The 14,056-nt window shown below is 28.5% G+C and overlaps 1 protein-coding gene across 2 annotated transcripts in view; it reads right to left on the reverse strand.

Annotated features, from left to right (window-relative positions):
* Positions 1–14,056, reverse strand: part of LOC142324662 (venom protease-like) — an 84,911-nt gene that overhangs the window by 46,340 nt on the left and 24,515 nt on the right. Inside the window, exons 2-6 of one of the 2 annotated variants that reach the window (XM_075365533.1) lie at positions 11,835–12,107; positions 11,041–11,213; positions 5,989–6,095; positions 3,047–3,306; positions 1,113–1,273 (exon numbers count right to left, since the gene is read on the reverse strand). In XM_075365533.1, the coding sequence (XP_075221648.1) occupies positions 1,113–1,273; positions 3,047–3,306; positions 5,989–6,095; positions 11,041–11,213; positions 11,835–12,107 (974 nt within the window). The remainder of the gene's footprint in view (positions 1–1,112; positions 1,274–3,046; positions 3,307–5,988; positions 6,096–11,040; positions 11,214–11,834; positions 12,108–14,056) is intronic. The other variant, XM_075365534.1, reaches the window with a different exon arrangement.

The raw sequence follows: 14,056 nt of genomic DNA on the forward strand, positions 1-14,056 counted from the left end.
ATCCAGAAGTTTCAGGACACACACACGAGCATATGTATATAGAAGAAGAAAATCTGTTTGTACATTTATTTGCTCGTTTCGTAAATATCTCGACACCGGCGCCACCTAGCGGGTATAGTTTTTGCAAAAATATTTCTTTTTATGTAATTAATATGTGTTCTGAATACGAGCCAAATCGGACCGTAAATACAATTTTTCGAAATATCTCGATCCCAAAGCCACCGAGCGGGTTCAAAGTAATTTAAAAACTTTCGCGGGCGTGCAAATAACTCACGAAAATTTCATCGCAATCGGATGAACGGTATAGGAACGCATACGGGACAAACAAACATTCATTTATATATATACGTATAAGATCGGTATTCGGTTAGAAGTAAAACAGATTAATATCTCTATGAATTTAATCACAGGAATTTTGAATGCACACGTGTAATGTATACAGCAATATTTTTTTAAGCCTTCTGAATTTATCCGGTAAACACGGTATAATATACAACATTGAACAAGAAAATGTATCCCTCAGGCAATACCTCAACATCGGATGGGTTGACTCTTCAGGTTCTGGCATCCGCAGATAGAGAACCCAGTAGAGACACCAACACTGGGAAAAAAGGGATCAGGGATAAGTAGTGGGTGCGAAAGGATAATTTACCCGTTAGTGTAGACCAGGGGAATTTACCACCACCGGCCGGCTTAGCATCCGATCATACAGATTTAGTTAAAACGTTTAAAACAGAAAAGGTATGTAAGCTAAACGGTTAAATTAAAATAACAAGGAAAATACTTGAGAGCCTTGTTTTTTTATCTTGATTTATGTAAAGATTTTGTGTGCATTTGTTCAAGTAGATTAAAAAGTAAATATACACACTTTATACCCAAGTTAAATTATGACTGTGTGAAACATAAAAAATATCTAAAATATGCTCTATTAACTTCCTGAAAACTAATTTTTTCGCATTAACTCCAAACGCAGGGGTTATTTAACAAACAGTTTCCTATTGACTATTCTAAGTTTGAAGATTTTTTAACCGACAATTTCCTATCGATTGTTTCAGATTTGAGCATTTTGAAAATAATCATCGCTTAACTATGCATTTTTATTAAAAAATTACCTGACAAGTATCTTTCTTTCCCACCAGATCTCCAGCACATATCATTTGTTCATCATCAATACCACGATTTAGGCTACCACCAGAACGCCAAAACGTACTGCAATTTTTATTTGCTATAAGGTCTAGTGAAACCTTTAGAAGATGCTGACTACTAACGCCACCTAAATATAAAAAGAGCAGTATTAAATTAAAAATAATAACAAACAGTATGTTTAGATATGACTGCTAATCGGAGAATCGATCTGTGAACATAAGAAACTACAGACTTAAAGCTCTTGACAAGTCCAGTTGAAATGTAGAAAATATTTATTTGTATCTGTCTGATTAATTAAAATTATTAATTTTTTAATAACAATTAGATTAACTCTATTTAATATAAGCTTTACAAAACTCATGTTGTTTTCAGTCACTTTTGCGGTCATTTCAGTGATCAATGCAACTGTTTTTCACTCCGAAATTAGCTGATATTTTTGACAATTTTGTTGATATATGAGTATAAATATTTAGAGATAAATACAGTTTTGAAACCTGTTTTATTCGATTTATCAGATCAAACATATAAGAAACCATCAGATTTACCCTTATATAACGCCTTAAAGATTTTAGTATGATCTCATTTCGTCGGGGGTATGGAAATGCAGGAAAACATTTTCAGTAGCCATAACTCTATAACAAAGCAATTTCGGACATATGTTTGTATTAACTTTTTTCTTTATTTGAAACTTTAGAATCAGCTTCCAAATCGATTTTCTTTACTACTGAAAATATATATATATATTATATAATGGACCTGAGTAATGGATTCCTACCGATCAAGAAGAAAGTAGTAGAAAATATAATAATGGGAGGAATCCAGAAAGGGGCTAAAAGAAACCCTTTCATTAAAGCTAGCAGGTCCGTTTAACAATCATCTTTTGTAATAATACTGCTCACTGACACATCGAAACAGATGTTTTTTCATGAGAAGTGTTGCTGGACCAAGGTAGGGATGCATGGGAATGAAAGGGCTTGGTCAATCGTTCTCACGCTTAACTGGGGGTCTGGTCCTGCAAGTAAAGAGGAGAGGAGTATAAATACTTTCGGGGAAGACCAGTTGACAATCAGTTTAAGCGAGACGTTATGGTGTGAGTCTGCAAGATCAATTCTGTGAGATGTGAGTCTGCGAGAGAGTGCTACGATAGAGTATTATGCGAGTTTGGATCGAGAGTATCCTGCGAAAACAGCGAAGGAGCAGACTTCTAGCAAGTACAAAGTTCAACAAGATTTAGGTGACGTCATGAGTAATTCCAATACATGAAAACAAGAAATGGTTCGGTGAGTTACTGTTAGATTATGAGTGAAAGAGAGAATGTACTAAATTTTTCATTCATAAATTGTTAGGGTAGTTTTATTTGTGAACAGCAAAGGTATTTACCGTAAAAGAACTTTATACTTGTATTATCTATTGTACTGTTGTTGTTAATAAAAGACTAGTGGTTAAAAGTGTTAAAACTAGCAGTCATGCTGTCTTTTGTCAATGGGACTGAATTCTGCATTTCATTATTTAACTCCTGTGAATAAATCCTGAGTTATACTTTAAATTCAGTTTTGTATGTAATCACTGTTTGTTATTATTATTATTGTTGTGGTTGTGATTACTATGATTATTATTATTATTGATTTGTCTTACTTTATTTATGTTCTTAAACTAATAAGTTGTAATTATATAAACATTTTTTATTGTCAATCTCTCAATATCCTGACTGAGCCGTGAACACGCAACAATGTTTATATAAAATCAAAGATTTATTTCATATATTCAAATGTACATATTTTGTACGTGTCTTTGTGTACATTTTCATGTATTAAAATTTTCTATATCTTAACACTTTTTGTTAAAATATTCTGTTTTGTTCAGGTTTACCATTTTATATCCTAACATAAAATATAGCTACCATATTCAATGTTGCCCCATCCAGTAGCAACAGCCTTATTTTCTTGAATATTTCTTTTTGTATTTAAACAAGCTGGTCGTTTATACCCGTCTATTGAAACATTTTTTTCCAACTTATACAATGCAATATCATTGTAAGGAAAATCAGTTAGGTATGAAGGGTGATCAAATATTTCAACAATATTTAATGTCTCTGGTTTAGCATCATCAGTATTAGTACTAGTATCCAAATCTCCTATTTTTGCATATCTAGGACGCCCGCTAAAAGCAACATACAACACAAAAAAAATCAGAAATGAAAATAAATTAGAAAGTGAATTAATCTAATCTTTGTAAAGTGAATTATTTAATTATTCAGACTGATGTGTTTGCAATAAAAACGGTATACATTAACCTTAACATGGTCTATTACCAGACAACAGCAGCATCATCTTTGTTGCAAATGACAGCACATTCTTATTATACACATATTATCATTTCATTATTTAATAATTTATTTGTTTATATTCTATAACAGTTTTTAAATTAATTCTCTTCCAAAAATGTTGTGATGTATAAAAGCTATAAATTAAACAAAAATCACACACATATATATATATATATATATATATATATATATATATATATATATATATATATATATTTGTCTTTAGTCATTTGACTGGTTTGATGCAGCTCTCTAGAATTCCCTGTCTAGTGCCACTCATTTCATCTTGGTATACCACTACATCCTACATCCCTAACGATTTGTTTTACTTATTCCAAACATTGTCTGCCTGCACAATTTTTCCCATCTACCTGTCCCTCCAATATCAAAGCGAATATTCCAGGAAGCCTTAAGACGTGGCACACAAGTATGTCTCTTCTTTTAGCTATATTTTTCCAAATGCTTCTTTCTTCAACAATTTGTCGCAACACCTCTTCATTTATCATTTCATTCGCCCATCTGAATTTTAACATTCTCCAATACCAACATATTTCAAAAGCTTATAATCTTTTCTTCTCAGGTACTCCGATCATCCAATTTCACTATCATATAAAGCTTTCAAAAATGATTTCCTGATGTTTAAATCAATTTTTGATGTAAACAAATTATATTTCTGACTGAAAGCTTGTTTTGCCAGTGCTATTCAGCATTTTATATCGCTCCTGCTTCATCCATCTATAGTAATTCAATTCCCAAATAGCAAATTTCTTCTACCTCCATAATCTTTTCTCGTCCTACTTTTATATTCAGTGGTCCATCTACTTTATTTCCACTACATTTCATTACTTTTGTTCTGTTCTTGTTTATTTTCATGCAGTAGTTCTTGTGTAGGACTTCATCCATGCCATCCATTGTTTCTTATAAATCTATTTTGCTCTCAACTAGAATTACTATATCAACAAATCATATCATCTTTATCTTTTCAGCTTGCACTGTTACTCCAGATCTAAACTGTTCTGTAAGATCATTAACTGCTAATTCTATGTAAAGATTAAAAAGGAATGGGGTTAGGGAACATTCTAGTCTGACTTCCTTTTTTATTACTGCTTCTTTCTTATGCTCTTCAATTATTACTGTTGCAGTTTGGTTGCTGTAAATGTTAGCAAATGTTCTTCTATCCCCTATATTTGAACCCCAAATTTTTTTAAAATGCTGAACATTTTATTCCAGTCTCCGTTATCAAATGCCTTTTGTAAGTCTATAAATGCCATGTATGTTGGTTTGTTTTTCTTTAATCTTCCTTCTGCTATTAATCTGAGCGCTTATATTGCTTCTCCTGACCCTATATTTTTCCTGAAACAAATTGGTCTTCTCCTAATGCTTGTTTCATTCTCAGTTCTTCTGTACAGAATTCTAGTAAAGATTTTGATGCAGGACTAGTTAAGCTAATTGTTCTGCATTCTTTACATTTATCTGCTCATGATTTCTTTGGTTTCATGACAATAATACTGAAGTTATTGAAGTCATGAAACTTCTCTGAATAATTAACCGCCTGGTTAATAATGCACAGCAGGTTAATAAATTATCAAACATTAGATTCTGTTTTAACCACCACTGTAACCTGGATTACTCATTAAACTATTAGTAACATTTCATCTAACCTAAGTCAGTCTTGATGCTATTAGGAACATTTTAAATATATTTTCCTAAAAAGTAATGAGGAGAAGAAAATTCTCTCAAGCATACCAGATGTAATATTGACAGATGTAAATTATTGACATCATATTATCCAAATTGAGTGCAATAGAAAAGAAAAATATCAACAAAAGATGGAGAAATACTGTAGTTTACTCTTACTGAAGAAATGGAAATTCCACTGTTTTTAACAGATTTGTCAATGTATTATACCCAAATATTTTCAAGCAGCTACAAAGTTTCAAAATTTCAGCAGACATTTATTAATAATCCATTAAAATATCAGTATCATACTCAGAATGTTCAATATCACAGTCAATAGGAACAGCTTGCCTGCTAACTTAACAATAGTTTGTTCGTAGTAATCAGTGTTGCTATTTAAGGTAAGAAGTAATTATTTGAAAACAAAATAGTTCAATTTATCCATTCAAAAAACATTAAATAAAAAGAATATTAAATATAACATCATATGCAATATCAATGAAAATATTTGCGCAATATCAATGTAATTAAAAATTGACATTAGGCTTACTTTGTCAAAGCCTTTTAACAACACCTCAGAATTAAGGATTATATTACAACGGTTTATAAAAGTTTACTGTAACAACTATTTTTGTTGGATATCTTCAGATTTGTAGTAATGTGTTTCATAGTTTGGGGCAATTCAGCGACTACAATAAAACGTCCTACTTATTATCAAGCGCTTTTAATTTTATTTGAACTAAACAAGTGTATAAAAAAACTAAATGATTCTTTTGAAAATATTTAACATATTTTCTACAAATAATAAAATATGTTAGTATTTCAGTTAAATAACCCACAAAGGTGTCTTGGAGCAATGTGCAGCACTAAGCACAAAATTTTCACTAATCAGTGAACCAGCACAAGCCCATTTTGTTTTGCTTCCATACTGATAACCGATGATGACCTGGAACAGAAATTTACATGAATTTATGGGCGCATAATTAACTGTCATGTTTAATGAGGTAATTTGAAACAACAAGCATTGATCAGTAATATTAAATTTTCTTTAATTTAAATCATAATTAATTATCAAATTGTATAGTTATATTTTACTTACATTATAATTGTCAAATAAAAACCATAGCTTTTATTAGATCTATCTTGATCTGAAACATTATTAAATATAAAATAAAATATTATTTACATTACTGTAATATAAAACTGGTATATGTGAAAAAGTTTCATAAAATATTAATAATTACATAAATTTAAATCTAAGAGCTTTGTCACATCTTAAAAGTAAATTTAACAACGACCATCTAGATAAATATAGCACAAACATCTTAAATTGAATAATTTATAAAAAAAAATCTTATAGAAAAAAATAATTAAACTAGTTATAACCGGTATTGATTTTACCGAAAATAATTCATAACTTATCTTTCTGAAAACAAATTTTAATTAGAGTTAACTACATAGAACACACTAATAATTTTACAATAAAAATTAAGAGGCACTTGTGACTGACTATATACATATAATTATATATTTATAGATAGGAAAAAGCCAAGTTTTTAATATTGATTAAAAAATAACCTTTAGCAACAATGTACATTTTATTTATCAACTGTTTCATCTTAGCATGTTTTTAAGCAATTGTGAAATGTATATAATAACGTACATTTAACCTTCTTCTGTAATTTTGACCTTACTGAACACCACCTGGAAAATTTTGGTCAGAAAAAAAAATTTATCTTAACATCAAAAGAAAAATTCCTTTTTAATATCAAACTGAAATAAAGCCTCTGTAAAAGTCAATACACAGTTTACAATTAGAAATGATAACACTTCAATAACAGTACCATGATAAAGATAGCAATTTAAATTCATCTTCTCTAAATTTTATCGCTTTGAAAATTGGTTTAGAAAATTAATTACTGCTCATCAATAAAGGTATGAATCTGAAGTTTTGCACAAAGTATTTAGAAATAAATGACAATGTTTTATTAAAATTTCATGCAAGTTGGATGATCCATTTTAAATTTTAAACTGTTCCAAAACCAAAATTTATGAAAAATTGTTATCAAACATGACAAGCATATTTTTTTTAAATATATAGTTATAACATACATCATATTAGGGCAAACTGTCCAAAGCCAGTAAAGAGAAAAGGACTTCACAAAAGTCTTCACCATTTAATATGGAATATAAGTATTAAAATTATTGTATTGAAAGTTATTATATTATTGGTATATTATTATTATATTGAAAGTTTGCATGCATATTTTCAGTTTTGTATGCCAGGATTATATTTATTCACATTTTTATTAATGAGGACATCAGTTTTAGCAATAAATAATTTTGCATTAATGACACTAAAATCAGTAATCCTTATTATTTTCATCACTCATGTAGGAATAAACAGTTAATTAGATCCAAATGTTTCCTACTAAATGGAGAGGATAATGCATTTGTTTCTCAAGAAAGGGTTACTTTCTCTGAGAGTAAATATTTTCATTATTAAGCCAGTCCCAACAATCAGCAGAGTGAAGGTTGTCATTTGTAGCTGACTATCACCTGCATTTTGGCAAGTTTTGGATGATTATGTGCAGCAATATATTCAATTCAGTGAAAATGGCAATGGAAAACTATTTCATTCCTCACTTTTTCTTATAAGTTAGGCACGGGATACTTGCCCATGGGAATGGATGTACTATTTTCAGCAACGATTAAAGTTTAATGTTAGATTGCTTACAGCTGTTATAGTTATGACACGTAAATTGTATACATACAGTTCAAATACGCAGATAAGAATTTAACAGATTCAAAATTTTTCAAAAACTAATTAAAAAAGGACCAGAAAGAACATAATTCATAGTTTAAGGAGGGAAATATTTGTAAATGTTTTAAATTTTACCATTAAGAATGAAGAATTTGGAGGAGAAGTTAAAGATATGAAGCATGTACAAAAATGTGTGTCTGAAGCGATAGGCAAGGTTAGCGATTGTAACTATAGCAAAGCAAGCGGTAGTAATTGTTAACAAACCAAACCATGATGTAAAAAATAATTCTGCTGCAATGTAAATAATAATCAAGCACAGTTTCATAATTACAAAATTCCATTCAGTGACAGTATGTCACCTAAGAGTGGGATTTTATGAATTGATGAAAATAAATAATAAACTACAGTTAAAACTTTCAAGATTGATGCCCTATTCAAAGAATACTCCATATGCAACTGCATATCTGAATTTAAAGAATAAGGATTTCAGTCAAACAATATTTTGATAAAATGAATAATACGTTTAACTTGGATGATGCAATAAAATTGATTGAAGAATAATTTTTTTCAATTACAAGTGATCGCATCACGATTGCATAATTATGTGTGATTATATTATTTTGATCATATTATATGAAACCATATTGATTTTGGGTGAAATTTCTGACAATTTTTTTATAATATTTATGACACAGATAATTTAGATAATGACAATTATTTCATAATAACAAGCAATTATTATGAACAAAATTACTTTAAATACCTAGAAAATGTCGTATATATATACTCCAACATTTTATTTAGAATAGTATGTAAATGAGCTGTCAGTAGAATTGATTAATGTCTTAATGAAGATGGACTATAAGAGATGGTGAAATTGTGTGAAACAATCTACAAAAATGGGATGGGCTAGAAGATGCTTTTAAAACAAATATGATTCCATTCCTCCAAAAGTTGTAGTTTTTAAGTGTCAAAATGAAAGATTATAGGACAATAAGTTTTGTTTTGAGATTTATTTGTGAATTTTGAACAGAAGACAGGAAAAAAGTAGAAGAAATGGTTACAAAAGAACAATGTAGATTCAGGATGGGGAGCTGGGGAAGAAGACCAAAGGATGCTACTGGGTTAATAAGAATTATTGGTAAGAGATATATAGAAAGAGCTCCATGTTTTAATTATGAAAAAAGCAAATGGTATAAACTTATGGAAATATTAAGAAGCTAAAAAGTAGATCGGAAGAATAGAAGGTTAATTAAAAAATTATACATGAGCCAGAAAATTGGTATGAAAATAAGGGGTGTTCACACTGAGCTGTTTGATGGAGGAAGAGAAATGAGGCAAGAGTTCTGATTGTCACCAAACTTGTTGTTATATTTGTTGCAGATATGACCAAAAATGCTCTAGAAAAGATGAAGGAATCAGTTTAGGAGGAAAAAGAATAAACTGAATAACTTCACAGGTGACATGAAATGTCTACACAAGAGAACTAAACACGTAAAACTGTGCAGATACTACTGTGTGTTAACTGTTAAAACTGTGCGTTAAATAAAGATAGCAAAAGTGAAAATGAAATTAAAAAAGGATAGATACAATTAAGAAAGCATATAAGAGAAAGAAACAGTTAGTATTAGTAAGGTGAAGTTGGAGTTAAAAAATATCTTGTGAAATGTTACATTTGGAGAACACATTTCTATATGGATCTGAAATTTGGGACACTAAGGAAAAGGGAAAAAGAAAGGGTGAAGGCTTTGAAATATGGGCATGGAGGATTCTGTAGAAGATAAAATGTTATAAATTAAAAGACAACAAAATTAAAAATGAAGAAGAAGAACTGTCAGGGAAATGTATTGGGATAAAAGTCGGTTAAAACATTGATAGAAAGAAGGAGGTGCAAAAAAGAGGGACTAGAAAACAGTATAAATTATAAATGGAAATGAGAGCTACCTAGATCTTAAAAGTTTAGCTGGGAATAAAGGGGAATGGAACAGAGACATCCTTGGAAATAAACCTTGAGAATGATGATGTGAAATTACCCAAATAAATCTCAACTGCTCTTATATTAGACATAGTATACTTCCTTGCTTACATACGTAGCACTTTCATCAGCTCTTTGAATGTTACTAAGACCATTATTGTAATTATGAAAATGTTGTTACTTTCACAGAGTTAATAGTCTTTGCTGAGAGATACAATTTAATGTAAAATGACATCAAAGAAAGTTATTAAAAACATTTTTCCTCTTATGTTTAACATGTCATTAATGCTTTCAATAATTACCTAATAAATTCCAGAAGCATAGATTCAGTTATTCAGTCGTAAAAAATACTATTGCAAAAAGTATTTGACATTTTTGTAACCTAAGGAGAGCGTATTAACTTATTTTGATTTTGTAACATTTTTTTTTTCAGTTATTTTTGGTGTAATGGAACAATATGTACAGTTTACCACCTCATCTTTATCCAAAATGCAATTATTACTCATACTAAAAATTGTACCATGACTGTTCAAAAATAAAATGAGGCACTTTATTTATCTTCATAACTTTCAATTCTTTCAGAGTTAGTCACTCATTCTTGCATTTATTAATTAAATATATATATATATATATATATGCTGGATAACTGTATCATAAGTATGTGACATTATAAATATGAAAATTACATGTTAAAACAATTGCACACAATCATTAACAATAATGTTGTAATCCATTGTTGTATTTAAAGCTTTATTCATAAAACTTCAAATACAATTATCACACATCACACATTTACAATGAAGTACATTTATCTTTTTTGTTATTCATACAATAATTATGGGTTGTACATTAAGTGTTGTAAGTATAAGTAAAAACTATATGTTTTAGCTAAACATTTACTATACTTTATATACAACCAAAAAAAAAAATTGAGTTTTAATTACAGAATAAAATTTAACTGAAAAATACAGGTAACTCATGTAAATAATTTACACAAAGAAGCAAAACTACGATGAGTTTACTAATTAATCAAATAACAATCGATGATAATTTTAAATAAAAGAATCAGTTTCAGCTCATTACCTAACATATATATTTATACATCTCAATTTAATTAAAATAATTTTTATAATTGAGTCATTGAAATTATACCTGGTGAGGAAACTCACGGGGTGAAACAGGTGATCCATCAACAATGAGTGGCACTTTCGATATGCTACATGTATTTTCTTTATCATCGTTATCATAATCTTCATCAGGAATATTAACACTTAGAGCAACTTGCGATGGTTTTTGATATACAAATTTTGCATACTCTCTGCATTCTGAAAATTAAAAGAAAGTAAACCATCTGTGCTTCACTGAATTCAAATATTATTTCAGGTCATTCTTTAGGATTACTCTTTATTTGGATAATAAAAACTTAAATTTTTTCTTAGGCTATATGTTATATTTTCGTAACAATCATGACTAACAATGGATTAACTGACAATCATCACGTTGCTGATAGAAATTAGTTTTCATAGAACAAAATGAGCATTTAAAATTAAAAAACAAACTCGATATAAACTAAAAAAATAAGGCAAAATTGATTTGTCTCTGACACTAAAGAGAAACAATTGTGATTAATTGCTGACCAATTAAAAATATAGGTCTGTTCACGTGTTTAATTTGATTAAATGGCATAAAAACAATCTTTGCATTTTTCTAGGCCAAAAAAATTAGTGAAAATAAGACTAACTTATTATAACAATTTTAATACTTACATGTATTTTCTATGAAAGTGAATAATTTAAAAACACAATTAAATCAAATAGCTTTATATCAGCCTCACCAAAATGGTTACCAATTAATAATTTATGACAGATACATATTAAATTTAGATATGTAATCATAAATTAGGTATAATTTACTTATAAAAGCGATCAAAATAATCAATAACTTACTTTGTTCACTTTTCAATCCGGTTGGCTTAGCACGTGTTGGATTTTCTGTAACAGTAACTGGTGTAATACTTGGTGTAATACCTGCTGTAACTGAAGACGATTGTTCAGTTGATGTAGGTGAAGACTTAGGTTCACAACATACAATCACGTTAAAACCACTGAAACTACATACTTCTGGTCTTTCCGTTTTTAACTTTCTCAAAGCAGATTCACACGTCTCCAAACTTTTACATGTCCACTTTACATTATTTTTAGAAATCTTACATACATCACCTTAAAAAAAATCAAAAAATAAAAATATCATATATTAAAAAGAATAAATTACTATCATTGAAACAAATATAATTATGACTGGACTCTCACCAATTTAAACAAAAATGAATGATTCCTTAATATTTTCAGCGTACAGAAAATTTTAAGATAATTTATAAAAATTAACAAGCTATACATTATCATGATAAGAAAATCAAAGTTTAATTAAATAGAAAAAGCTAGATCTTGTGTGATGCAAATTCATTCTTATCATCTCGTCACTTTTACAGAAGTTTGTCTCCTACATATTTTGTAGATACTCATTCTTAAATATTTATAACTTCTTTTTTGTTTGGCAATGAAGCTTCATTGCCATACTTTTATAGTTCATTCACAAAAAAAAAATATAGAAAAATCCTGTTAATTTATTTATCTCATAATTGTTTGTTTAAATTTCTTCACAAATTTATACTTCCTATATAAACCTGTATTTATCATAAGTAGACAGATGGGTTGTAAGATGAATAAAATGTTAAAATAAGAAATTAATGAAAATGACAGTACTTTATATTTGTTCAGTAAAGCAACCAATTCACTAACAAAAAAAGCAGTAATATTACTTTTATAGTATTGTATTTTAATCACTTTAATTAATGAAATTCAAATAATGACAAATTTCAAAGAGCGGCAAAAAAAAAGGTTTTGATATTTTATGTACTTGTTTATCCTTTATAATGACATAAAGTATTAACTTGAATAAGCTTTTTAAAATTAAAATCTATTATTTTTTTTAAATTGTTTATTTTTATAACGTATACTTTGTATTTTAATAAATATTAAATAGGTTGAATGGCATTAATGTAGCCTTTAAAAAACTAATTAAAATGCAATAATCTTGTAATGAGATTGTGATGAATATATTTAATTGATTTAAAAAGGCGATTGGTTCTCATAAAGTTTTATAGTGTTTACAACGCTTAGAAAGTAAAATTATTTTTATAGGTAACAATATTATTATCAGTTGTAAAATAATGTCTAATTATGAATATGTGAATGACAGGTGGAAGGGATAATTTGTTAATTGTGTATTTTAGAGTATTCATTACTCTTCCTTTTAGGAAACACCCCTATACGCACAGACTTGTGCATTAATATACTCTAAAATACTTTTAGAAGCTGAAATATTCCATAAATCTGGTGCATTACTTCTTACTGCCTGAGTCATTGAAGCAATCAATGGATAAAGGACATTGCAGAATGAAAAAGAGAGGAAGATAACTTTTTTTAAATCAGTCACAAGATATAGAAATATGATTTAACATAGTAACATATTTATTTAGTTTTTTCTACAAAATAGAATATACTAGTGCAACATTTATCAACTGCACAATATAAAAAAAATAATAAAACCTTGTGAATAAAAAATAATCATTACAAACACTTCTTTAATTCTTTACTTTGATATGTCAGTACCAAATTAAAAACAACAGCTTATTAACATGTAATTTGATACCAACTTCAAAAAGTTAAAATTTAAAGATGAAATGGAAAAGTAAATGTTTTTAAAGTTTTTAGTTTTATTCTATTTTACATTTTTTTAGTTACATTTTTGTTTAAAATATGGGCAGGCTTACAAAAAGCTGTCCATACAAAAAAGCTCTCAATAAATTAAGAAAATTAAAGTGTAAAGATAACATAAAGAGACTGCTACTGAGCTTAAGTTATGGCTCTCTGGATCATATATCAGTTTTACCCTAATTTTTCTTGAATTTTGTTCAAAAATGCTTTCTATATTAGAATGATATCAGGCTAAACAACATTATGCAGTAACAATCTAATTACTAAGCAAAAATGACGACAAGAATATCTTCAAAATATCAATCTAATTTTCAAGTTAAAATATCTTACAATTAAGTTATCAGGAAAACAATTACTACAAGTTTCAATATAAAATAGAATGATTCAACAAA

The sequence above is a fragment of the Lycorma delicatula genome, chromosome 5 (genome assembly GCF_047948215.1).
Source record: "Lycorma delicatula isolate Av1 chromosome 5, ASM4794821v1, whole genome shotgun sequence".
In the NCBI taxonomy this organism is placed as follows: Eukaryota; Metazoa; Arthropoda; class Insecta; order Hemiptera; family Fulgoridae; genus Lycorma; species Lycorma delicatula.